The sequence below is a fragment of the Pristiophorus japonicus genome, chromosome 1 (genome assembly GCF_044704955.1).
Source record: "Pristiophorus japonicus isolate sPriJap1 chromosome 1, sPriJap1.hap1, whole genome shotgun sequence".
Taxonomy (NCBI): domain Eukaryota; kingdom Metazoa; phylum Chordata; class Chondrichthyes; family Pristiophoridae; genus Pristiophorus; species Pristiophorus japonicus.
In genome coordinates this window covers 422,634,806-422,659,976 of record NC_091977.1, presented here as the reverse complement: position 1 = coordinate 422,659,976, position 25,171 = coordinate 422,634,806, and the positions used below count along the sequence as shown (strand labels likewise).

Below are 25,171 nucleotides of genomic sequence, written 5' to 3'. Positions count from 1 at the left end.
GTTTCGTGAGGATTCTGCCTGATGCGAGTAGATACAAATATGAAGCAAGACTTGGAAAATCAGGACCATTGTGTTATAACAACGTAGATTACGAGGCAATATGTTTAAAATGGTGAAAGGGTGGGACAGGGTAGCTAGAAGCAGACTGTTTCCAGTAATTGAGAGCTCAAGAACAAGGAGCCAGAGATACAAGATCAAGGGATCAAAATTCAGTAATTCCCTGTTTGGGGGTGGTAACCAAGGTGAAGTGGGACTTCCTTCGCCCGGCACAGAAGTCCTGCCCCGGCTGCGAAATTGGGTTTATCGACCCAAAGAGGAGCATCCGATCTCCACCATTTGTAAACTTCAGCTCATTCAAAACTGCTGCCCGTATCCTGTTCACCCATCATCCCTGTCTTCGCTAACCTACATTGGCTTCTGGTCCCTCAAAGTCTCAGATTTGTTATTCTCATTCTTGTATTTAATACCCTTCATGGCTTCACCCTTTCCTATCTTCGTAATCTCCTCCAGCCTTACAATTGCCCCCTGACGCTACAAACTCTCCATTCGTCACTCTGGCCTTTTGTGCATTACCCCCTTCCCTCGCCTCACTATTGACTGCCATGCCTTCAGTTGCCGAGGCCAAATGCTCTAGAATTCCCTGCGTGTTTACCTTCCTCTCAATAATTTAACATCCTTAAACCCAGCTCTTTGCCACTCATGTGTCCTTCTTTGCTCAGCATACATTTTTGTTATGACTCTGAAGCACCTGGAGATATTTTTCAATATTAAAAGAATTATATGAATGCAGGTTGTTGCTGCCCATCCTGGTTACACTATTTGTTGCTGAACCAGACAGAAACCCCATGGTCCGAGAATCATGATCTCCCACATGTTTTGACTCTACATTTTGCACTGAATGACCAAAACCAACAGAATATCAGCATCCATAGGCAATGTGTGAGGAGGACACAAAAAATCTGCAAATGGACATAGAGAGGCTAAGTGAGTGGGCAAATATTGGAAAGTGTGAGGTCATGCACTTTGGCAAAAAAAAAAATCAATGAGCAAGTTATTATTTAAATGGAGAAAGACTGCAAAGTGCTGCAGTACAGCAGGACCTGGGGGTACTTGTGCATGAAACACAAAAGGTTAGTATGCAGGTACAGCAAGTGACCAGGAAGGCCAATGGAATCTTGGCCTTTATTGCAAAGGGGATGGAGTATAAAAGCAGGGAAGTCTTGCTACAGTTGTACAGGGTATTGGTGAGGCCACACCTGGAATACAGCGTGCAGTTTTGGTTTCCATATTTACGAAAGGATATACTTGCTTTGGAGGCAGTTCAAAGGTGGTTCACAAGGTTGATTCCGGAGATGAGGGGGTTGACTTATGAGGAAAGGTCGAGTAGGTTGGGCCTCTACTCATTGGAATTCAAAAGAATGAGAGGTGATCTTATCGAAACGTATAAGATTATGGGGGGGGCTTGACAAGGTGGATGCAGAGAGGATGTTTCCACTGATGGGGGAGACTAGAACTAGAGGGCATAATCTTAGAATAAGGGGCCGACCATTTAAAACTGAGATGAGGAGAAATTTCTTCTGAGGGTTGTGGATCTGTGGAATTCGCTGCCTCAGAGAGTTGTGAAAGCTGGGACATTGAGTAAATTTAAGACAGAAATAGACAGTTTCTTAAACAATAAGGGAATAAGAGGTTATGGAGAGCGAGCAGGGAAGTGGACCAGAGTCCATGATCTGATCAGCCATGATCGTGTTGAATGGCGGAGCAGGCTCAAGGAGCCGTATGGCCTACTCCTGTTCCTGTTTCTTATGTTCTGTATTTTAAAGCACAGTTGAAAAGTGCCTTGCATTTAAATATGTGTTTTCACCATTACTGTGGATGTTAAGATAACACACTTCCTTGCCTCTCCAGAGGGAGAAACCATAAAGAAAACATTTAAAAATCCCAAAGCCAAGTTGTCTGTCAAAAGAGAAGGCAGAGATAAAGATGTGGGCATCATTGGCAAGGCCAGCATTTATCACCCATCCCTAATTGCCCTCGAGAAGATGGTGGTAAACCGCCTTCTTGAACCGCTACAGTCTGTGTGGTAAAGGTACATGCACAGTGCTGTTAGGGAAGGAGTTCAAGGATTTTGACCCAGTGACGATGAAGGGACGCCGATATATTTCCAAGTCAGGACAGTGTGAAACTTGGAGGTGGTGGTGTTCCCATTCACCTGCTTCCCTTGTCCTTCTATGTGGTTGAGGTTTGGGAGGTGTTGTCCAAGAAGCCTTGAGAGTTGCTGCAGAGCAATTTTGTAAATGGTGCACACTGCAGCCACGTTGTGCCAGTGATGGACAGAGTGACTGTTTAAGGTGGTGGATGGAGTGCTGATCAAGTGGAATGCTTTGTTCTGGATAGTGTCGAGCTTCTTGAATGTTCTTGAGGAGGAGTGGAGAGTATTCAATCACACTCCTGAGCTGTGCCTTGTAGATGATGGAGTCAGGAGGCGAATCGCATGCTGAAGAACACCCAGCCTCTGACCTGCTATTGTAGCCAGAGTATTTATGTAGCTTCTCCAGTTAAGTTTCTGGTCAATGGTAAGCCCCAGAATGTTGATGGTGGGCGATTTGATGATGGTAATGCTATTGAATGTCGAGAGGTGGTTAGACTCGCTCTGGTTGGAGATAGTCATTAGCTGACACTTGTGTAGCAGGAATGTTACTTGCCCCTCATCAGCCCAAGCCTGAATGCTGTCCAGGTCTTTGCTGCATCCGGGCACAGCTTCATTTTCTGAGGAGTTGTTAATGGAAGTGAATACTATGCAATCATCAGCGAACATCCCCATTTCTGACCTTATGATGGAGGGAAGGTCATTATGAAGCAGCTGAAGATGGTTGGACCTAAGATACTGCCCTGAGGAACTCCTGCAACAATGTCCTAGGGCGGAGATGATTGGCCGAGAGAACCACAACCCTCTTCCTTTGTGCTCGCTATGACTCCAGCCAGTGGAGAGTTTTCCCCCGATTTCCATTGACTTCAAAATTACCAGGGTTTCTTGGTGGCACTGAGTCAAATATGCTGCCTTCATTTCAAGGGCAGTCACTCTCACCTCACCTCTGGAATTCCACTCTTTTGTCCATATTTGGACCAAGGCTGTAATGAGGTCTGGAGCCAAGTGGTCCTGGCAGAACACAAACTGAGCATTGGTGAGGTGGTTATTGGTAAGTGGCGCTTGATAGCACAGTCGACAGCCCGGAAATCAGTGCAGTCCTAGCCTGCAAGACCATCAGCAGGCCGAGGCCATTAGAGGGAGCAACGTGCGGCGGCCCTGCCCGGAAATTGCCGCGGTCCCGGCCTGCAAGACCATCAGCAGGCCGGGCCCATTAGAGGGAGCAGCTTGCGGCGGCATACCACTGCAGGGAGCAGCGCGTAGTGATTCAGGAGGGAAACGGCTGACTGCAGTGCAGGCAGGAGCAGCAAGATCGGGGCGAAGGAGCAGCAAGAGTTCATAGAGGGATGTGATCGAAGCCCAGGAGAGGCGAGAGTTTGGGGCCCAGAAGAGACGAGGGCCCAAGGGCAGTACGGGCCAGCCCACACTGCGATGTGTGCGCGCACTAGGTCCGTGCAGCAGAGCTGGTCTCCAGTCGTTCTGGTTAATCCTTGCCACTGGACCAAGACCTAGTTTTGTCAAGCCCGTGTGGTGACTGGGGTGCAACGGCCCCCACATGTTAAAAAAATTAATGCACAGGCATCTTCCACCCTTTAAGATGTCGTTAATAACCTAGAATATTAGGTCCTTCATTGAACTCATCCCTTTTCGGCGTGGAAGCAAGTCATCCTCGTTTCGAGGGACTGCCTATGATGATGACCATCACTTTGGTGGTGGTGGAGTAGGCTAATGGATTGGATTTGTCCCACTTCTTGTGGACTTGACATACCTGGGTAATTATCCACTTTGTTGAGTAGATCCCAGCGTGTAGCAGCTTGGCTAGAGGCAAGGCACAGTTAGTTCTCAAACACAAGTCTTCAGCACGACAGCTGGGATGTTGTTGGGGCCCATAACCTTTGTTGTATCCATTGCGCTAAGCCGTTTCTTGATATAATATGGAGTGAACCACATTGGCTGAAGATTGGCATCAATGATGGTGGAGTCCTCAAGGAGGAGGCAGATATGGAATCTACTCGGCACTTCTGGCTGAAGATGGTTGCGAACACTTCAGTCTTGTCTTGTCTTTTGCACTCTGTGCTGGGCTGTGTCATTGTTGATGATGGGGTTGTTCATGGAGCCTCCTAGACCAGTTAGTTGTTTGATTGCCTACCACCATTCATGACTGGATGTGACAGGACTGATCCCTTGGTTGTAGGATCACTTGGCTCTGTTTATAGCATGCTACTTCCGCTGTTTAGCATTCATGTTGTGCCGTGTTATAGCTTCACCAGGTTGGCACCTCATTTTCAGGTATTGAACCAGGGTTGGTCGCCTGGTTCAGAGAGAGAGAGAGAGAGAGAGAGAGAGAGAGAGAAGAGAGAGAGAGAGAAAGAGAGAGAGAGAGAGAAAAGGAGAAAGAAGTGGAAAAGAGGATGCGTGAAAGAAAAAATACATCTATGCCAGTTTCTTGCCTTCCATGACATCTAAAAACCTAGAACCCATAGTATGGACTGCCCACTGAGCATACTCTGCCATTCTGTTATCCACAGCAACTTTTCCAGCCTCAATTGCCCCATCCATTTTTCCATGTCCATTATAAAACATATATTTTTCACTTTTTTCACTTTCTATGGGAAGAAAATGTGTGTGTAGAAATTAATGACTTTTTAAAAATTAAAGCTTCATTTAATTCAATATGAAAAACACAAACCCAGCTCAAAATCTGAATTCACATTTGAATAACCACAAATAAGTGAATTATCATTTTACAGATATAGAGCTCAATAAAATACAAGCCATTATGTTCATTTCCAGAACACTGATCAATTTGAAGCTCTTTCAAACAACTCAAATGGTCACTTTGGAGATTGTATAAATTCTTTACACTGTACATTCTGCATAAAAAGAACTTCCCGATGAGGCCGGCTCAGGGGCGCTACCCGGGTGAAAGTTGGAGCGCTATGTGGGTAGCGCTAACGCGTTCCAAGGGCCCGCTCCTTCCATTCAAGGGGAGGGCATGCTGCAAGCTCTACAGGATTTTCAGGGGTCTACACTAGGCCAGCAGGGATCTGGGATGCCGTGGCCGCAGCCTGGAACTGAACCGGAGTGCCAGGCTGCACGATTGTGGCACGGACTCCGCGAAAATCGAAACCAAGGCCATACCGGTAAGTCAGAGGACAGCGCCAAATGACGCCACGCACCTCCCCTTTAAATTTCGCCCTGCGAGTGGAGTGCAGCCCGGTTCGCGACCCACGAGACTGGCGCTGACATTGCCTGTGGCAGCCTCATGGGGTGCTGCCACGAGTGAAAAGGGGCTGTCGCAGTCGGTGATGACATCATCGCCGGAGGCGCAGCAGCCCGGGGCGCTTCCAACAGAGGCGCGGCACTACTGGTTTCGTGCCTCCGCTAACACCCGCGCAATTTTGCAAGAACCGGTAGCATTAAAGTGAAGTGCACAGCAGGGAAATTTCGCCCTCCCTTGTGTCCCAAAAATGAGGAGGGTACAAGTGAATATAGTAAACGAAGATAGAATTAAATTAATCTGCTGAGTAAGTTTTATATGCATCACAAATATAATTACAAATAAAGAAATATGATGTAATTTTGATCTTGCCTTATTTGAAGAACATGACACTATTTTTTGCAGTTTGTGTTAAGATATGGGTGACACTGGCCAGAGTGGTTTGCTAGGTGAGTATCAAGAAGCAACCACATTGTATGGGATTGGAGTCATATGTAGGCCAAACCAAGTAGGACTGGCAGGTTCCCTTCCCTTTAGGGTAATAATGAACTAGCTGTCAGCTTTCATGGTCATTTCTTCCAGTACACAAGCTACCAAATTTATCCAATTCAATTTCACAAATTGCTATGATAGGATAGGATTTGAACTCATCATCTGGGTTGCTAATCGAGCACCATAACTACTACACTGGTGCACCCCAATCTCTTGCAGCTATTTTTGATTTCCTTAAGAAATTCTTCCTTGCTTCAAAATAAATATATATTGTCATGGAATAGCTCTTGAGATTAAATAGGCCAGCATATTGCCACAGAATGTAGTGTAATAGTTACTTCATACAAAGGTTTCACTTGCAAAACATGGAATTTATGCAAAGCCAAGCACGAAAGTCATCCATTGAAAATTGATCCACATGCTGGACATGTACCTCGGTCTTTTTAAAAAAAAAAACACATTTTAATACTATACTTGAAGGAAAAATGGCTGTTGAAAACAAGCTCGAAGCACACCTTACTTACTTGTCAAAACTGTCACTGTTTTTTATAAAATTGTCCAACTTTTCTCTGGCGTAATCTACCACATCAGTGTGAATCTCAACTCCATGGTTTATCCCATAATGGCCTACAAAGCAAAGTATTGAAAAAAATTATAAACTTTAATAAATTTAAGCAACAATCTCTTTTCACACAATATAGAGCTCAATTTTCCCAGTGATTTGTGCCGCTTTTTTTGGCCCAAGTAAAAAAAAACAAGTTTCCCCGATCAATTTGCATCAGCATTACTCGGTTACGATTTTTTTTTAGGTCAAGTTTTTTTTTCAGCCAAAGGGGGCGTAACTTGTCACCCGTGCCAATTCTGGCCAGTTAGGCAAGTTTGGCCAGCTGAGAGTTACTCCAATTCTTCTTAGGCCGGCGTATGTGGCCTCCATCGAAAATCCTTCTGGAGTTAAGGAAATCGGCGCAGGTAAGTGCAGCAATGCCCAGACAGCAGCAGCAGGAGAGGTAAGAGAGAAGGGGGGGCGGTGGGGGCAGAGAGAGCCTTTCGGGTATAATTAGGTGCAGAAATCGGGAGGGAAGATGCCACTCGGCCAGGGCTAGGTGTGGAGGAACAGACCGGGAGGCCACTCGGCCAGGGCTAGGTGTGGAGGAGCGGACCGGGAGGCCACTCGGCCAAGGCTAGGTGTGGAGGAGCGGACCGGGAAGCCACTCGGCCAAGGGTAGGTGTGGAGGAACAGACCGGGAGGCCACTCGGCCAAGGCTAGGTGTGGAGGAGCGGACCGGGAGGCCACTCGGCCAAGGCTAGGTGTGGAGGAGCGGACCGGGAAGCCACTCGGCCAAGGCTAGGTGTGGAGGAACAGACCGGGAGGCCACTCGGCCAAGGCTAGGTGTGGAGGAGCGGACCGGGAGGCCACTCGGCCAAGGCTAGGTGTGGAGGAGCGGACCGGGAGGCCACTTGGCCAAGGCTAGGTGTGGAGGAACGGACCGGGAGGCCACTCGGCCAAGGCTAGGTGTGGAGGAGCGGACCGGGAGGCCACTCGGCAAAGGCTAGGTGCGTGGAAGACCAGGAGGTCCTTCAGCCTGGGATAGGAGCAGGGATCAACACCGGCATCGGGGGGGGGGGGGGGGGGGCGACTTCAATAATTTAATCGAGGCAAGTTGCTGCAATGTATGTGTGCTTGTGAAGTTGCTGCAAAATATTTTAATGTGCTTGTGCAGGTTGTGAATTGGCTGTGTTTCACTTTCCAACCTCAACCCACATTGTGTCCCCGGTTACCGTGGCAACCCGAGCTTTGGCGCAGATCAAGGCTCCACCCACAAAACTAAAGGACAGGTTAAGCTGCGCCAAAATGAAGAAATCAAACGGGGGAACTTGGAACATTTTCTGGCTGTTCTTGGGACCCCAAAAAATGAATGTAACTCTTCAAGTACGCCAAAAAAAAGCTTTCAAGAAAATTGAGCCCATAGATCTGAATGAGAAAGACCAATTAATCTATTTTAGCTCATCAATTCAGAACAAACCATTAATTCTCCAGAAATTGCATATTTTCCTAAGTTATTTCAAAAATTCAGCTTGACTCAGTTGTTAGTATGCTCAGAGTCACAGACTATGTATTCAAGTGCCACTGCAAGGCTTGAGCAAATAATCTAAAATGACACTCCAGTGTCATACTGACTGAGTACCACTTTATTTGATGTCCCTTTTTAATGAGTGAGATGTTAAACGGAGATTCCATCAGCATGCTCAGATGGACTTAAGATCCCAGGAGACTCTTTGAAAATGAACTGGGAATTCTTCTGGTGTTCTAGCCAACATCTCCTCCTCAACTAACACCAGCAATAGATTAGATTAGGCGAGAACAAATGACCTGCTGCCTACATAACAATACTGACCACACGACAAAAGTATTCATTAGTTATTAACCACTTTGGGATGCCCTGAATGGGATAAGGTGCTATATAAATGTAATTCTCTCTTTCTTGCCTTACTCCATTGCCCTGTCCAAAAGTCCCTTCTGTGTTGATTATTCTGCAATCGCATGAACATTAATCCTAAATTTGCCTTTCACCAGCTTGTACAATGATCACATTTTAGCTTGAAGCAGATTTATTTTTTCTAAACCATTTACTGCCATATACTTCCATGGAAACACCTCTCAGTTGCTTCTTTTCAAGGCTGAAAAGTCCAAGTATCTATAATCTGTCCTCATAACTCATTTGCTTTGACACTCAGGATCAGTCTCTTTGTTCTATTATACCTCCTGGGCTTGAATGTCAAATTTGCACTACATTGATCAAAATTGGGCATTGCACTCGGGTGCAGTCTAACTAGAGCACAATACAGTTTCAGTATGATATCTTGTGATTTGTACTCTATTGATTTAGCAATAAAGCTTATTACTTTATTTGCTTTGTTGATTGCTGCTCTGCTGTGACTGGCCATAGTAGGGCAGACTTTCCTTTGCAGTTCTGTCAACTTCCTGGTGTACCTGCAGCAGGCAAGGGAGGGGAATCAGGCAGATAATCATTGTTAGCTTCCCAAAGTAGTTTTTAGGTAGCTTTCCACTTCTAATGGGATCCTTAGCCTCCGAGGCATCCTTGATATGTACAGCTGCACCACCTGCTTTCCAATCTACTCTTTCCAAATATCTATTCCCTGTGTATCCATTTGTTACATGGTCTTCTAATATTCTTATTACTTCATAGATCCCAGCTGCCACAACAGCTTGAAGTTCATCTTATTTTAAATGCGTATAACATTCATGTACATACACCTTATAGAATTTACAACTTTATTTGTCTTCAGTGCCTGTCCATCACTAATGATTGGTTCCAGTGTTACTAAGTTGCTGTGTTCCTACATCTGTTGAGTAGCATCCAGTCATTGATCAATCCCATTTGGGATCCAATATTCTCTCTGCTCTCTTTTCCTCACTTCCTCACCCGCCCCACCACCCCCACCCCAATTAAAGAAATACTTTACTGAAACATTAACTCCCATGAGTATTTCCTAGATTAAAACTCACTCCCACCAAACAAATTTTATTGTGGTAATGTTAAAGCGAGCACAAATTTGTGGATTAAAAAAAATGGATACACCAAATATTGAAAAATGGGTAGGGGGTGGTCAAATCTTAGTTGCATTTAGGGTTGCAATGAGTAAAACATTGTTGATTGGTATTAGCATCATGTTTCTTTTTAAATGAAGGAGCCCAGGTTAAGCGTGATCCAAGAGATTTTCAAAATTATGAATGTTTTATGAAAGACTGCAGAATTCAGACACAGACGTTGTGCGGCTACCTTGAAAAAAATACAATCAATTGGAAACTGATTTAGAGGTGCCACGAAGCTAAGCAGCAAATTAGAAAGTCATATTCTCAGAACTATCACCAAGAACAAAAAGGGGGTGGGGGTGGAAACAATTATATTCACACAAAAGGGCTAATAGAACATGGGACGATTTGCCACAAATAGTTAAGGTGAAAACTATAAACATTATTCAAAAGGGAATTGGATAAGTATCTGAAAATAAATAAAATAGGATACAGGGAAATGACAGGAAATGTAATTAAAGTAGACAGTTCCTGCTGAAGAGCTGGCACAATGAGCTGAGGTGCTGTAATTTTATGATCTTATCATCATCATAGGCAGTCCCTCGGAATCTAGGAAAACTTGCTTCCACTCTTAACATGAGTTCTTAGGTGGTTGTACAGTCCAATACGAGAACCACAGGCTCTGTCACAGGTGGGACAGATAGTCGTTGAGGGAAGGGGTGGGTGGGACTGATTTGCCGCACGCTCTTTCTGCTGTCTGCGCTTGACTTCTGCATGCTCTCGACGACGAGACTCAAGGTGCTCAGCGCCCTCCCGGATGCACTTCCTCCACTTAGGGCGGTCTTTGGCCAGGGACTCCCAGGTGTCAGTGGGGATATTGCACTTTATTAGGGAGGCTGTGAGGGTGTCCTTGTAACATTTCCGCTGCCCACCTTTGGCTCGTTTGCCGTGAAGGAGTTCCAAGTAGAGCGCTTGCTTTGGAGTCTCGTGTCTGGCATGCAAACTATGTGGCCTGCCCAGCAGAGCTGATCAAGTGTGGTCAGTGTATCAATGCTGGGGATGTTGGCCTGGTCGAGGACGCTAACGTCGGTGCGTCTGTCCTCCCAGGGGATTTGTATGATTTTAATGCAGATGGTCAATATTTTTAAAGTTTAATGTTTTATTTATGCATCAGAAATCTTCTATAAAAAAGGATGCAAGTAGCTAAATGTATTTGTTGTGCTGGTACCTGTATGTCAATTCTGGATGGCATGATAAATTTAATTCAATATTTTTACATCAATTAAAATGTTTTTAAAGTGATCAATTAGGGCACTAAATACAAACTATGTGTGCCAATATCTATATACTTTGTAAATAATGATAGTTACATATCACCAAAAATGATGAGCATCAAATCCAACTGAATCTGAACAGAACTGTTCACGACAACAACCTTCTCCTCAACCAACATTCTTAGGCTGCTAAGGGAAAAGTACAAGATTTCTCATAGGAGGTATTGGTCAAATTGCTGAAGGAACAAATTTAGGTCAGCATCAATATAGCACAAGGGGAAGAGATTCTTGCAACAAGCATAAACACTCAAACTAGGAAAGCCCTAATTGGTAGTGAGAAACAGAATAAGAACCACCGAATGTGGTACAAGATTTACTTATGTATTAAGAATTCCAATTTCATCCATTTCTGGTTTTTATAAATAAGGATAACATCCCTAATGTAGTGGAACCTCTGGAGAATAGTCGTCACAATATAATTAAAATTATTTCGTAACCAGCAAATATAAGGATCAGGACAGAAACGTTAACTATTTAAAAAACATACATCAGAACAACAACGAATGAAACTTAAGAACTTATCCTAAAACAATAGAAGTTGGCTTAAAAAAAAAAGCACTGCTCGAAGAGAGAGATTACCTACCTTAGATTCTTCATTTTTTTTAAAATTACAAATCTTTCATACACCACAGGAGTTAAGCTTAACGTCATTGGCTTCCTAGAAATCATGTGATTTTAATACACACAAAATTGTCATGTCAAGAATGGGCAGTGTTGCATATCTACTGTTCAATACAGCTGTAGTGCTAGTTGGTTTTGATTTGAAGTGAAACGCTCAACGGATTAAATAGCCATATACCCCAATATCTATCCCTGCGGGTGCTGAGGAAGGCCATGATGGGTGGAGGATGCATATCAAAGAATAAAGACCTAAAAAGGTAGATATTCCACCTTCCAACACCATAGGTGTAGAATTCAGGGATGGCAGAGGCCCCTAGAGGAAAGCCAAAACACTCACTGCCAGACAGATCTGCCCATGACATTACCATGAGCAACAGTCAACCCTAGATAATAATGCTCAGTAAACAGATGTGAATTATTCTAGGTGGCTGTCTTGCAAATACCAATTGGAACTTGATCTAGAGATGCCGGGAAGCTGCTAGGAGTGAGTGGAAGGATTCTTAGCCTGACTATAAATGTTCTTTCCTGAAAGATGATACCAGTGCAGAATGCATTCCACCCACCATTTATCCACTGCTCAATCATTAGCTTACTTTGGGTCTTTAGGAAACAAGTAACGGTCTGAACTTCTGAAGGTAGAGTATAGATGTCACAGCAGCTTAAGGCTTTGTGAGCATCCTCCACAGTAAAACCGACAGATGTGGTTGCAGACAAAACATAGGACCAATTTCTTTACTCAAGAACATGTTGGAACAACAAGTCATATGTTCACAGATAAGAAAAGTAATCCAATAGGTTTTGGGGGTTTCTACCTTATTCTAGATTCTTTATTTTTGATAATTTTCATACACAACTTAGTTCCTTAGTCAAGAGCATATGCACTCACCCTGATCGAGGTAAACAATGAACAGAAAAACTTACTGTTAATTACTCTAGCTACTGGGTCTCTATGCCTTCCCAGGAACGTATTTACTTCTTCAAAAAGATCAGATTTTGTTTTAAGTTATTAACTATGAAGTGAATTTATTGAACATAAAAACATAGGAGCACTCGGCGGCCATTTGGCCCCTTGAGCCTGCTCTGCCATTCAATGGCTGATCTGATCTTGGCCTCAACTCCACTTCCCTGCCTGTTCACCATAACCCTTGACTCCCTTATCATTCAAAAATCTGTCTAAATGATCAAGTGAATAGATGAACAAGTGAATATATAATATATAAATAACACATTTACAGCTGGTACAAATCAACTACTTTAATGAAAAATAAAAAGAATCTACATTATTTTGTGAATAACTGTTCTATCTGCAGTTCTTTTCTGGTAGTCTTTTCCAGCTGCAGCATTTAGTTAGTCAAACCGACCTTTTTCTGAAGGTTCCAACTGATGTGACTCAACTCAACTTGTTGAACAGCTTCAGCTATTAAATAACCCTGAAAACAGTTGCCAAGGCTTCCTGGATTTCAATCAACTGCAAGATATATTCAAGAGTAACTAGCAGTCAGTCATACACATTAGAGCAAACCACATGTTATGCATTTGTTTGAATGTGACTTGGCTGTTCTCCTGTTTCAGTTTGAAAGCCAGACCAAACTGTCCTCAACAGCTGTACCAAATTAGGTTGGGAGATGGAATTTTACCACAGTGGGTTTTTAAAAACTCCTTGGCCTAGATTTTCCAATCTGGCTGAATTACTGCCGGATTGGCAGCAAGCAATGTGCCGGTCTCAGAGTATTGATCTTCTAGGTTCAGGCTCATTTAATGTTTTTTGGCGGGTTCTTGGGGTTCTCTACTTGCCTGGATGTGTGCAGCTCCAACAGCACTCAAGAAGCCAGACACCATCCAGGACAAAGCAGCCCGCTTGATTGGCACCCCACCCACCATCTTAAACATTCACTCCCTCCATCACTGATGTACCATGGCTGCAGTGTGTACCATTTGCAAGATGCACTGGAGCAACTCGCCAAGGCTTCTTGGGCAGCACCTCCTAAACCCACGACCTCTACCACCTAGAAGGGCAAGGGCAGCAGGCACATGGGACCACCACCACCTCCACGGTCCCCTTCACGTCACACACCTTCCTGACTTGGAAATATATCGCCATTTCTTAAATCTTGGAACTCCCTCCCTACCACCACTGTGGGAGTACCTTCACCACATGGACTGCAGTGGTTCAAGACGGCGGCTCACCACGATCTTCTCAAGGGCACTGGGCTACGTAGGAAGAGCTTTTCCCTTAATTAAAGGGAAGGGCCAAAGCTGCAAACGCTGCATTATAAATATGGCCCTACCTGGACCACTAGGGAGCAGGAGTGCCGTGCCAACAGCCTAGCACTCAAGTAGAGTGCCGGGCTGACCGATTGCAGCAGGGACCCCACGTTCAAAGTGCCAACAGGGCGCAGGACAAAGTCGCACCATTTAATCTTTAAGATCACACCACCTCCTCTGGTTCACGTCCCCTGAAGCGGTCGCTGGCATCGCCCGGCGCAGCTTCAGGGGATGATACCGAATTTAGGGTACGGGGCACTGCGCATGGTGATGACACCGGTACAGCGGAGTGGAGCTCTATGGTTTACCGCCACTGCTAAACTCCCGCCGAATTTAGCGGGAGTCGTTAGTGGTGCTGCGCCTGCGTGAAAAGTCACATGCGCACCCCCCTTCCCCCCCCGTCCCCGGAGGCGCAAATGACCCAAATTTCTGGGCCCAAGTACCCATATACCATTTCTGGCCTAATATACTTATGCTTTCTGCAATGAGTATATTCTGAAGCATTGCAAGCTGGTCTGGAGGCAAAAAACACTTAAACAATTAGGAATAATGCCCCCAAATCCATTACATCTTGCTTGGGGGAACACTTCGTATAATTAAGTATAAAGAAAAGTTCCGTGATTGCAACAAATATCTGTTGCGTGACTATGCCAGCAACCATCTGACAAGCACTTGTAACCAGATATAAATAGAAATGAAGTTACACCGAATTGGAGACATGAAGCAAACATTTTATGAATGCCCTTGGTGCTTAATGCGGGCTGAAGAAGTACCTCTTACTATTAGCTTTGTCCTTGAATCCAACCTTAATAAATTGTCGTGCCAAGCTCTGAACCATATTTCGAACCTTTCGGTCTGTAACAACTAGCCAGTCACCTGAACATTCCACTTGAATAATCAGATGCAAGGGGTAAACATCTTAAACCTTTCTCTTTTGAGAACTAAATGAAATAAGCAAGCATTTACATAGCACTTTTAAGTAGAAAAATATCCCAATGTGCTTCACAGAAGCATAATCAAAAACAGAAACTGAGCTAAAGCTGGCAATATTAGAGGGGAAGGCCAAAAGCTTGGAGAAACGAGGAGAGATGGGAGTTCATGAGAGAAATTCCAGAGCAGGGGATATGGCAGCTGAAGAAACCACTACCAAGGGTGGGGCAAAGAGGGAGGTGGTGCACACGAGGCCAGAGTCAGGTGGTGAGAGAGCTCAGGGGAAGTCCCCACCATCAAAGAAACCATCTTCAGCCAATTCGATTCACTCCACACGGTATCAAGAAATGGCTAAGCGCACTGAGGCTATCAGCTGAAGACTTGTACTTCAAAACTAGCCCCGCCTCTAGCCAAGCTGTTCCAGTACAGCTGCAACATCGGTATCTACCTGAAAGTGGAAAATTGCCTCGGTATGTCCTGTCGACAAAAAGCAGGACAAATCCTATCTGGTCAATTACCGCCATCAGTCTATTCTCAATCATCAGCAAAGTGATGGAAGGTGTCAAGTGACAGTGCCATTAAGTGGCACTTACTCATCAGTAACCTGCTCACTGATGCTCAGTTTGGGTTCCACTAGTACCACTCAGCTCCAGACCTCAACAGCCTTGGTCCAAACATGGACAAAAGAGCTGAATTCCAGAGGTGAGGTGAGACAGTCCTTGACATCAAGCGAGCACTTGACCAAGTGTGGCATCAAGGAGCCCTAATAAAACTGAAGTCAAATGGGAATCAGGGGGAAAACTCTCCATTGGCTGGAGTCATACCTAACACAAAGGAAGATGGTTGCGGTTGTTGGAGGCTGATCATCTCAGCTCCAGGACATAGCTGCAGGAAGGAGCTCCTCAGGGCAGTGTCCAAGCCCCAACCATCGTCAGCTGCTTCATCAATGACCAAGCCTCCATCATAAGGTCAGAAGGGAGCATGTTCGCTGATGATTGCACGGTGTTCAGTTCCATTTGAAACTCCTCAGATGATGCAGTCCGTGCCCACATGCAGCAAGACCGGGACAACATTCAGGCTTGGGCTAATAAGTGGCAAGTAACATTCATGGCACACAGGTGTCAGGCAATCACCACCTCCAATAAGAGGAAGTCTAATCACCTCCCCTTGACATTCAAAGGCATTACAATCGTCAAATTCCCCACCATCAAGAAATTGGGGGTCACCATTGACCATAAACTTAACTGCACCAGCTACATAAATACTGTGGCTACAAGAGCTGGTCAGATGCTGGGTATTCTGCAGCAAATGACTCATCTGCCTCTGCAAAGCTTTTCCACCATCTACAAGGTTCAAGTCAGGAGTGTGATGGAATACTCTCCACTTGCCTTGGTAAGTGCAGCTCCAACAACACTCCAGAGGCAGCCCACTCGATTGGCAGCCCATCCACCACCGGCGCACCGTGTCGGCAGTGTGTACTATCTGCAAGGTGCACTGCAGCAACTCACCAAGGCTTCTTCGACAGCATCTCCCAAACACAGGACCTATACCACCGAGAAAGGGCAGCAGGCGCAAGGGAACACCAACACCTCGAAGTTCCCAACTCACAAACCATAATGACTTGGAAATATATTGCCTTTCCTTCGTCACTGGGTCAAAATCCTGGCATTTCCTCCCCAACAGCAGTGTGGGAGTACCTTCACCACATGGACTGCAGTGGTTCAAGGTGGTGGCTCACCAGCAGCTTCTCAATGGCAATTAGGGATGGGCAATAAATGCTGCCCTTGTCAGCAATGCCCACAAAAGAATATTTAAAAAAGGCTGTTGGGCTATGAAGAGGTTACAGATAGGAAGGGGTGAAGCTACGATCAGATTTAAACAGGACGACAACAATTTTAAATTTAAGGCATTGCAGGATTGGGAACCAATTTAGGTCAGCAAAGACAGTGGTGATTGGTAAGCATAACTTGGTGTGGGATAAGATATGAGCACCCAAGTTCTGTATGAGCTAAATGGGCAGCCAAGTTTTGTACGAGTTGATGTTTATAGAGATTAGTGGTTGAAAACAGCTAGGAGAGCACTAGAATAGTATCTGGAATATCCCGAGATCCAGTATCAGATAGCGTCCCTCTGTATATCTGAAAAGTACAAAATATTGGGAAAAGAGACAGACTCTCTTTTGCCTGGAATGAGCTCTTTCCATTGTTCCCAATGTTAATAGTTTGCTGATTTTGGTAGACAATACCATTAACGTGAGAAAGTCTTGTAAATGATTCTATCAGATTATCTCACAAAATGAAAATGAAGAGGGCAAAGCTCTCTGGTAGTTTCTAAGATAACTGAAGTATCAGAAGTTACTGTTTCTCAAACTGCCATGATTTGTTGCAAGAAACGCCAACCTTTGAGAGTCATTCCTTGCCAAGATCCCTGCAAGTCTATACATCAGCCAAGCAAATCAATATGCTTGGAAATAACAGCCTGTGGAGTAGGCTTCCCACATCAGGAAAGAACTTTAGGTTAACTGTTCATGTAGCAAGATTCATGGTGGACCTATGAGAACAGTCTATTTTGAGTACGGATCCAGTCAATTTTCACATTATCAAATCACAGAATTTTTTCCATGGCATGATACACAGGGATTTGTGTGCAAGAGTCTCCAGGAATGTGGTTAGTTGAGGTCGGTGTGAGATCCCCTCCAGAATTGAAAACCTCTACAGCAAGCATGTTGAGGGTTTGGATGGCATGAGCATCAGAAACCTAAAACAGTAAAGGAGCTTAGTTGCTTTTTAAGTGCAAACTTAAAATCCAAACCAAATGCATCAAGCAGCCAAGTTTAGGTGCCAGGCATTTAAGGCATCAAGCATTCCTATTAACAACGTGAATGTGTTATTACATTTTTGGATCATCCCATCTTGTAGAATACTAGGCATTTCTAATGTAGGCAGCATGGTATATTTACATGGGTCAACCTCACTGGACAACAATGGCCCATCTTGGCTGGGGGAGGGGGCGGGGGAGGAGTAATTGGCAAGGAGGAGAAAGAGAAAGAATGGAAAAACAGTCATCCAATAAGCTCAACCCCTCTATTTTTGTTTCTGTCCATTTTCTTTGTTTAATCTCTTTATGGTTGCCTTATAAATCACGATTGGACCAGTGGCAACACTGAGTGACCTTTATCAAACAGTACCATCTGTTCTGTGCCGATGCAGGCCTGCACCATTTTTTTTTGTAAAATGTATCCTAAAATTGGCAGCAATTTAGACTACTGGTATTTCTGAAACCATGATCTGATGCTAGTCATTAGGTCTATTAGGTCACCCCCTGCCTTTTCTTTTCAAAAGGAGAGATCTCCAGCCCGTTCACCCTTTCCTGATCGGTATCTTGCATTTCTAGCATCATCCTTGTAAATCTTTTTTTGTAGCCTCTCCAGAGTCTCTATATCCTTTTTATAATATGGTGAGCAGAACTGTACACCGTACTCGAATTGCAGTCTAACCAATGTTTGCTACAAGTTTAACACAACTTCTCTACTTTTCAATTCTATCTCTCTAGAAATAAAACTAATGCTTGATTTGCATTTTTTTTTTTTAAATGGCCTTATTAATTTTCAGTGCTATTTTTTGAGCTTTGTGAATTTATACTCCCAGATCCCTTTGCTCTTCTACCCCATTTAGATTCTTATTTTCCCAAGTAATACGTGAACTCATTTTTCTTACAAAAGTGTAAAGCCTCACACTTATCAGTGTTGAAATTCATTTGCCAAAATGTGCCCATTCTACAAGTTTATTAATATCTTAAAATTTGTTGCAGTCCTCAGTGTTGACAATCACCCCCTAATTTAGTAATTGTGCTTTTGATTCTAAAGTCTAAATCATTAATATAAATTGTGAACAATAATGATTCCTGCACTGATCCTGTGGGACCCCACTTTCCACCTGCTGCCACTCTGCTTTGTGTCTTGCAGCCAGCTAGCTAAAATCAATCAGGACAGTGAAAGGCATCTATCGCAGTTAGTGACACCTGGAGGGCTATTTGTTAATTGTGCACAAAGCGTGTGATATGGCTTGCAGCAGTGGATCAACAAGCTCAAAAACATTTAAAAACTTTAGCTCCCTCCACTGGTGCCCCAATCGTCACATCACACCTAATATTATAGAAAAAAGAACATGCATAGATACAGTAATGACAGAAATAGAGATAGATGCTGCTTTTGATTCTATGCAAATATGACAGGTAAAAGAAACACTCCTCCGACTCACCGTGAGCAGTGCCACAGGAGATCCACCAGTATAAAATTTGTTATGACTCACTGATTAACAGCTTGTATTTTCCCCAGTAGAAATAAGTAGCACTTTCTCTCATTATACAATAAGTAATGAGAGCAAGAAAGCAGCTCTATCGACATCTGAAGGCCGAGGTCCACCATAAAACTCACAACCTAAAGAACAGATGATGGGTGGAAAAAGCACAGGTCGAGCAACTAGCCGACAATCATGACGTGCGTGGATGCTTTAGCGCAATGAAGACCACCTACGGCCCAAGTACCCAAGGTCCTACCCCACTGAGGGCCAAGAACGGGGAGGTACTCATCAAGGACAGAGAGGCAGTCAACGCCTGCTGGAAGGAGCGCTTCGAACACCTCCTTAACCGAGACTCTGTCTTCGACGCCAGTGCCCTCGACTCCATTCCGCAGCAGGCTACCTGCCATCACCTTTTCATAACCCCAGCCTGGCAGGAAATTGAAAATGTAATCCGACAACTGAAGAACAACAAGGCCTCAGGAGCAGATGGAATCCCCGCCGAAGCACTAAAGCATGGCGGAGAAGCACTATTAGAGCAAATCTATAAACTAATTTCTCTTATTTGGAAGGGGGAGAGCAGGCTGGGGATCTGAGACGCTGTAAACGTGATCATCTTCAAGAAAGGTGGCAAGTCCGATTGCGGCAATTACAAAGGAGTTTGTCTGCTGTCTGCCACAGGGAAAGTCATCACAAGAATCCTCAATTGCCTTCTTCTCCCAGTGGCTGAAGAGCTCCTCCCAGAGTCGCAATGCAGATTCTGCCCACTAAGGGGCACAGTGGACATGATCTTCACCGCGGGTCAAATTCAAGAAAAATGCAGGGAGCAGCACCAGCCTCTATACATGGCCTTCTTTGACCTCACAAAGGCCTTCGACACGGTCAACTGTGATGGATTATGGAGTGTCCTCAAATTCGTCTGCCCTCAAAAGTTTGTCACGATCCTCCGGCTGCTTCACGTTGACATGCAAGCCGTGATCCTGACCCAACAGATCCACCACAGACCCAATACATGTGCGGACCGAGGTCAAGCAAGACTGTCATCGCACCAATGCTCTTCTCGATCATCCTTGCTGCAAGGCTCCATCTCGCCCTCTATAAGCTCTCCACTGGAGTGGAGCTAATCTACAGACAGGAAACTGTTCAACCTCCAGTCCAGATCCAAGATCATCCCATCCTCGGTCACTGAATGACAGTATGCAGACGACGGTTGCATTTGCCCACACTCCGAGGTCGAACTCCAAACCATCGTCAACACCTTCAGCGAAGTGTATTAGAGTATGGGCCTGACACTAAACATCCATAAGACAAAGATTCTCTACCAACCTACCCCCACCACACAGCACTGCCCCAATTATTAAGATCCATGACAAGGCCTTGGACAACATGGACCATTTTCCATACCTCAGGAGCCTACTGTCAACAAGGGCAAACATTGATGATGAAATCCAACAGTGTGCCAGTGCAGCCTTCGATCGCCTGAGGAAGAGTGTTTGAAGACCAGGATCTCAAACCCGGCACCAAGCTCATGGTCTACAGAACAGTAGTGATACTTGCCCTCCTATATATGCTTCAGAGACATGGACTATGTACAGCAGGAACCTCAAAGCACTGGAGAAGTACCACCATGCTGCCTCTGCTAAATCCTACAAATCCATTGACTGGATAGGGGCACTAACATCAGTGTTCTCGCTCAGGCCAACATCCCGAGGATCGAAGCATTGACTACACTCAATCAGCTCCAATGGATGGGCCAGATCTTCCGCATGCCCAATATTAGACTCCCAAAACAAGCGCTCTACTCAGAGCTCTGGCGTGGCAGACAAGCTCCAGGTGGGCAGAGGAAATGCCTCAAAGCCTCCTTGAAAAAGTGCAACATCCCCACCGATACCTGGGAATCCCTCGCCCAAGACCACTCAAAATGGAGGAGATGATCCGGAAAGGCGCCGGACACCGAGTCTCTTCGTCAGGAGCACACGGAAGCCAAGCGCAAACTGCGGAAGGAGTGCACGACAACCCAAGCACCCCACACCCCCGTCCTTCCAACCACCTTCTGCCTCACCTGTGACAGAGACTGTAGGTCCCGCATTGGACTCATCAGTCACCTGCGAACTCATTAGTGTGAAAGCAAATCATCCTTGACTCAGAGGGACTGCCTAAGAACACAATGGGCTGGATTTTAAACTGGTTTGTGCCCCATTTAGCACCTTGGCGGGGTGCAGAAATTATTTTTTAGGCATAAAAAAGGCGCACAAGATTTTGTGGAACCTTCGCAAATGGTTTTGCGGCGACGCCAAAACTTATCGCCCCGCCACTGTTTTGACTATTTGGATGACATAAATTGTTGTACATCGCTGCGTGTTAGATCTCTTAATTTCCAATGAAATACGAACTCCGATGGTAGTTTTAACTTTTTAATCTTTCCAGAGAGTAACAAACTGCTTGGCTTCAAGCCAGGTATTTGTTCTTACTGAGACACATGGTCAAAATGGCTGTATTTATGCCTGGATCAATTTACAGAAAAGAACTCGCCTTCTTTGACCTTATTGGCTCAATTGAAAGTCTTTTAACGTTTTATTGGCTCGCTACCCAAGATCCGAAAATGTCAAGTTGATTGATCAGTTAATGCAACATGCCGAACTGCATGTAGCAGCCTTGACTTGGGGGTCTGTGAATTTTCACAGTCTGTCTAAATGAGCCTGTTTGAATACTCTATCACTGCGCTAGCGCCCCAGGTGGAACTTTCGAGCATTTCGCCCGATTTAGCATCCGCCCAAGAACCTGCCCAGAAAAACCAGATGGATCCAGGGCGTACCAGACGCCAACAGCGCCATGTTGAAAGCAGAGCAGAAAGTCGCAGTTGTGAGTGATAAGTGATTGGGAGAAGAACGCTGCGTTACTGCATACTTTTAATTGTGAAGTTTGAGAGTTTTTAAGTTTGCTTTATAGAGGACATTTTAAAAGATGGGGGCCATGCGAGGTTGGGAGCGAATAATCCTGGCTGCTATTGTCATACGGTTTGAAGCTGGAAGGAGGCTTATTGTTGATCATTTGCAACGTAATTAAAGAGGTCGCAGATGTATGGGGAGGAGACCTTACACACACCCCCCGCCCCCCCCCCCCCCCACCACGAGCTTACAGGGAACATCGCTCATACCTCCAGCTCTGAGGCACAGTGCGTTAGAAGGCTGTGCTTCCGAAAAGAAGTGGTCACAGAGATATGCCAGCTCATACAGGCAGACCTACAGCCTACCAGCGGCAACAGGACTGGACTGCCCGTCAAGGTGAAGGGGACAGTGGCACTTGCCTTCTATATCTCCGGCTCCTTTCAGGCATCAGCAGAGGACATATGCTCCATCTCGCAGCACATTGCTGCATACGCCAAGGGACGAATGCACTGTAGGCATGCAGAATGGACTTCATAAACTTCCCAATGACCAGAGAGAAGCAAAATGAGAGGGTTGTAGGTTTTGGACAATTTGCTGGCTGCCCCAGGTTCAGGGAGCACTTGACTGTACGTACATCGCCTTGCGAGCACCTTTACAGAATGCAGAGGTTTTCCGAAACCGAAAAGGATTCCACTCCATGAACGTACTGATTGTCTGCGAACATACTCAGCGCATCATGGCAGTCAGTGCCCGAAATCCTGGGAGCGTCCATGATGCTTTCATCTTGCATGAGAGCAGTGTCACACGCATGTTCCAGTGTCAACCACAAGGCCAGAGCTGGATGTTCGTGGACAAAGGTTATGGCCTCGCCACCTTGCTCATGACCCCTCTCCGGAACAGACAGGAGCCAAGCATCGCTATAATGAGAGCCGTACAGCCACATGCAACACCGGCGAACAGACAATTGGAGTGCTCAACCAGCGCTTCCGATGCCTGGACCACTCTGGAGGCTCCCTGCAATACTCCCCTCAGCAGGTCTCCGAATTCATTGTGGTGTGCTGCAGGCTACACAACTTAGCTATCATGAGGGGACAGTAGGACCATCTCAGGAGAAAAGGGGGTGGGGAGGCGAGAGGGGTGGGGGGGGTGGGGAGAAAGAGGAGGTGGTGGAGGAGGAGGTGGAGGTGGAGGTGGAGGAAGACGAGCCTGGCGAGGAACCCGTGCCACCACCACAACCACAGGGGAGGCATCCTGGAGATTTCAGCGCTGCAAAAGCCTTACACTGGCACTTCATAATGAATGCTTTGCTTGAAGAGTGAACGGCATGTTTGACCGTTGCCTGGCCACTCTATCCCACCATGTTGACTATTCCCCCTCTTATTCTGCAAATGAGACACTACACAGGAATGGTTAAGATGAACAAAAATACATTTTAAACTTCGTAACATTGTAAACTTTGTAACCTTTATCGTGAGACTTAAATAAAATTAAATAAAATGAGCTGCATCCAGCAGTGATAATTCATCAACAACATAATCCAGTGTGATACTTTAACATTAAACTGTAACATAATACTATAACATAAAACATATGCAATCATCTAGCATCAACAACATAATGCAGCATCATATCCTCCCCCACTATTTTTTCCCCACTGTCTTTTGCCCGTTCCCTTACCTGCTGCTCCTACACAAAGTGGCACCAAGATGACATGCAGCAGGGCTACCAGAATGCTTCTGTGTTGGGGGGATGAGATAATGGAGACGCCATCTGGGGATGCAGTGGAACAGCTTGTGGTGTGGAAGGCCCAGCTTCTGACTGGCTAGCCTCTTCATCGGCGTCGCCAGTCACAGGTGGTTTGTGTGTGACAGTGGGGAACACAGAGTATGGCAGCAGGCATGAACTGCATCACCTGCGCAATCTCAAGCAGAGTTTGTGGCTGTGATGCGCCATATTCTGCAAGGGTTCGCGCCACACTCTCCGGGACTCCACTGTCACTGCTGGAGGCTACCAGCCTCGTGTGGTCATTGATGGCCTCGCTGATATCATGGCTAGCACTGACAATCTGCGACCCTTACTCTGTAATGGTCACTTTCAGACTGTCGATGCTTGCGGAATTCCTACCCAAGACATCAAGGAGCCAACGACTGACCTGGATGCTCTCCCTTGACATTCCCACCATGTCTAGTTCCACATTTGCCTGTCGGTCAGCAGACCGACTTTGCCGACTCATCCTCTGGAGAAATAGCATGTGGGATTCAACCCCAGCATTGCATTGCTGCATGCAGGATCCTGTATTTTGTAGAAACCCCGAGAACGTCACGTCATCCTCAGGAGAAGCTGAGTGTCGGAACAGGGGTGGATTGATGCTGCGTCAGAGTCGGCTCACGAGTATCCTCCTCCTCCAGATGATGGCCTGACGTGGAGTCATCATCCATTGTAGGCAGTCCCTCAGAATCGAGGAAGACTTGCTTCCACTCTTAAAATGAGTCCTAAGGTGGCTGAACAGTGTCCACTGTACATGTTCCATGTCTCAGCCATACAGGAGGGCAGGTATTACTACAGCTCTGTAGACCATGAGCTTGGTGGCAGATTTGACAGCCTGGTCTTCGAACACTCTCTTCCTCAGGCGGCCGAAGCTGCACGAGCGCATTGGAGGCAGTGTTGAATTTCGTCGTCAATGTCTGCTCTTGTTGAGAAGAGGCTCCTGAGGTATGGGAAATGGTCCACTTTGTCCAGGATCGTGCCATGGATCTTGATGACTAGGGGGCAGTGCTGTGCGGCAAGGACAGGCTGGTGGAAGACCTTTGTTTTACGATGTTTAGTGTAAGGCCCATGCTTTCGTACGCCTCAAGGGACGTGAAGTGGTCCCTTGAGGGATGCTCCGCCTGGACATCTGGAAGTAGAAAGCAACAGACGAGTGGTTAGCAGCAGGGGAGGGGGCAGGGTGACATGAGGAAAGTTGCATAGCACAGGTTCATTTGAAGGGCCGCTGCTACTCCATTATATCTAGTCCAGAGGAACTGTAACATTGCCCCAACCTATCCCAGGGAGTGTGCAGGACTTACCCTCAGTATCCGAATGGAATTCAGCGCCCCCAGTGGCAGCTGCCCGATCTGTGACGCCGATAGACCTGCCACCCTGTCCTCAATGTTCGTGAGTGGCAGGGTCTGAGGCAGACCGCTGCCTGTCCGCACCTGCTGATTATGAGACTTCTTGGCCTGTAAAGATAAAAATGGGAATGGTTACAAGAGGGTCCATCTGTTCTTGTGGCACAGGTAGCCACCAAAGCACTTATACCATACTATGAATGTAATGCAGTTTAATGGCCTTGGAAGTTGCATGTGGATCATCAGGGGACATCGAAGTGGGGAGCAATCTTATGAGATCTCAGAAAGCAATCTTAATAATGTGTAAA

General features: G+C 45.7%; 1 protein-coding gene across 6 annotated transcripts in view; it reads right to left on the bottom strand.

Moving 5' to 3' along the window:
• pcmtd1 (protein-L-isoaspartate (D-aspartate) O-methyltransferase domain containing 1) overlaps nucleotides 1-25,171 on the bottom strand; it is a 109,234-nt gene that overhangs the window by 28,616 nt on the left and 55,447 nt on the right. For all 6 annotated transcript variants that reach the window (XM_070892438.1, XM_070892392.1, XM_070892402.1 and 3 more), the window contains one exon: nucleotides 6,386-6,488. In XM_070892438.1, coding sequence (XP_070748539.1) covers nucleotides 6,386-6,488 — 103 coding nt within the window. The remainder of the gene's footprint in view (nucleotides 1-6,385; nucleotides 6,489-25,171) is intronic.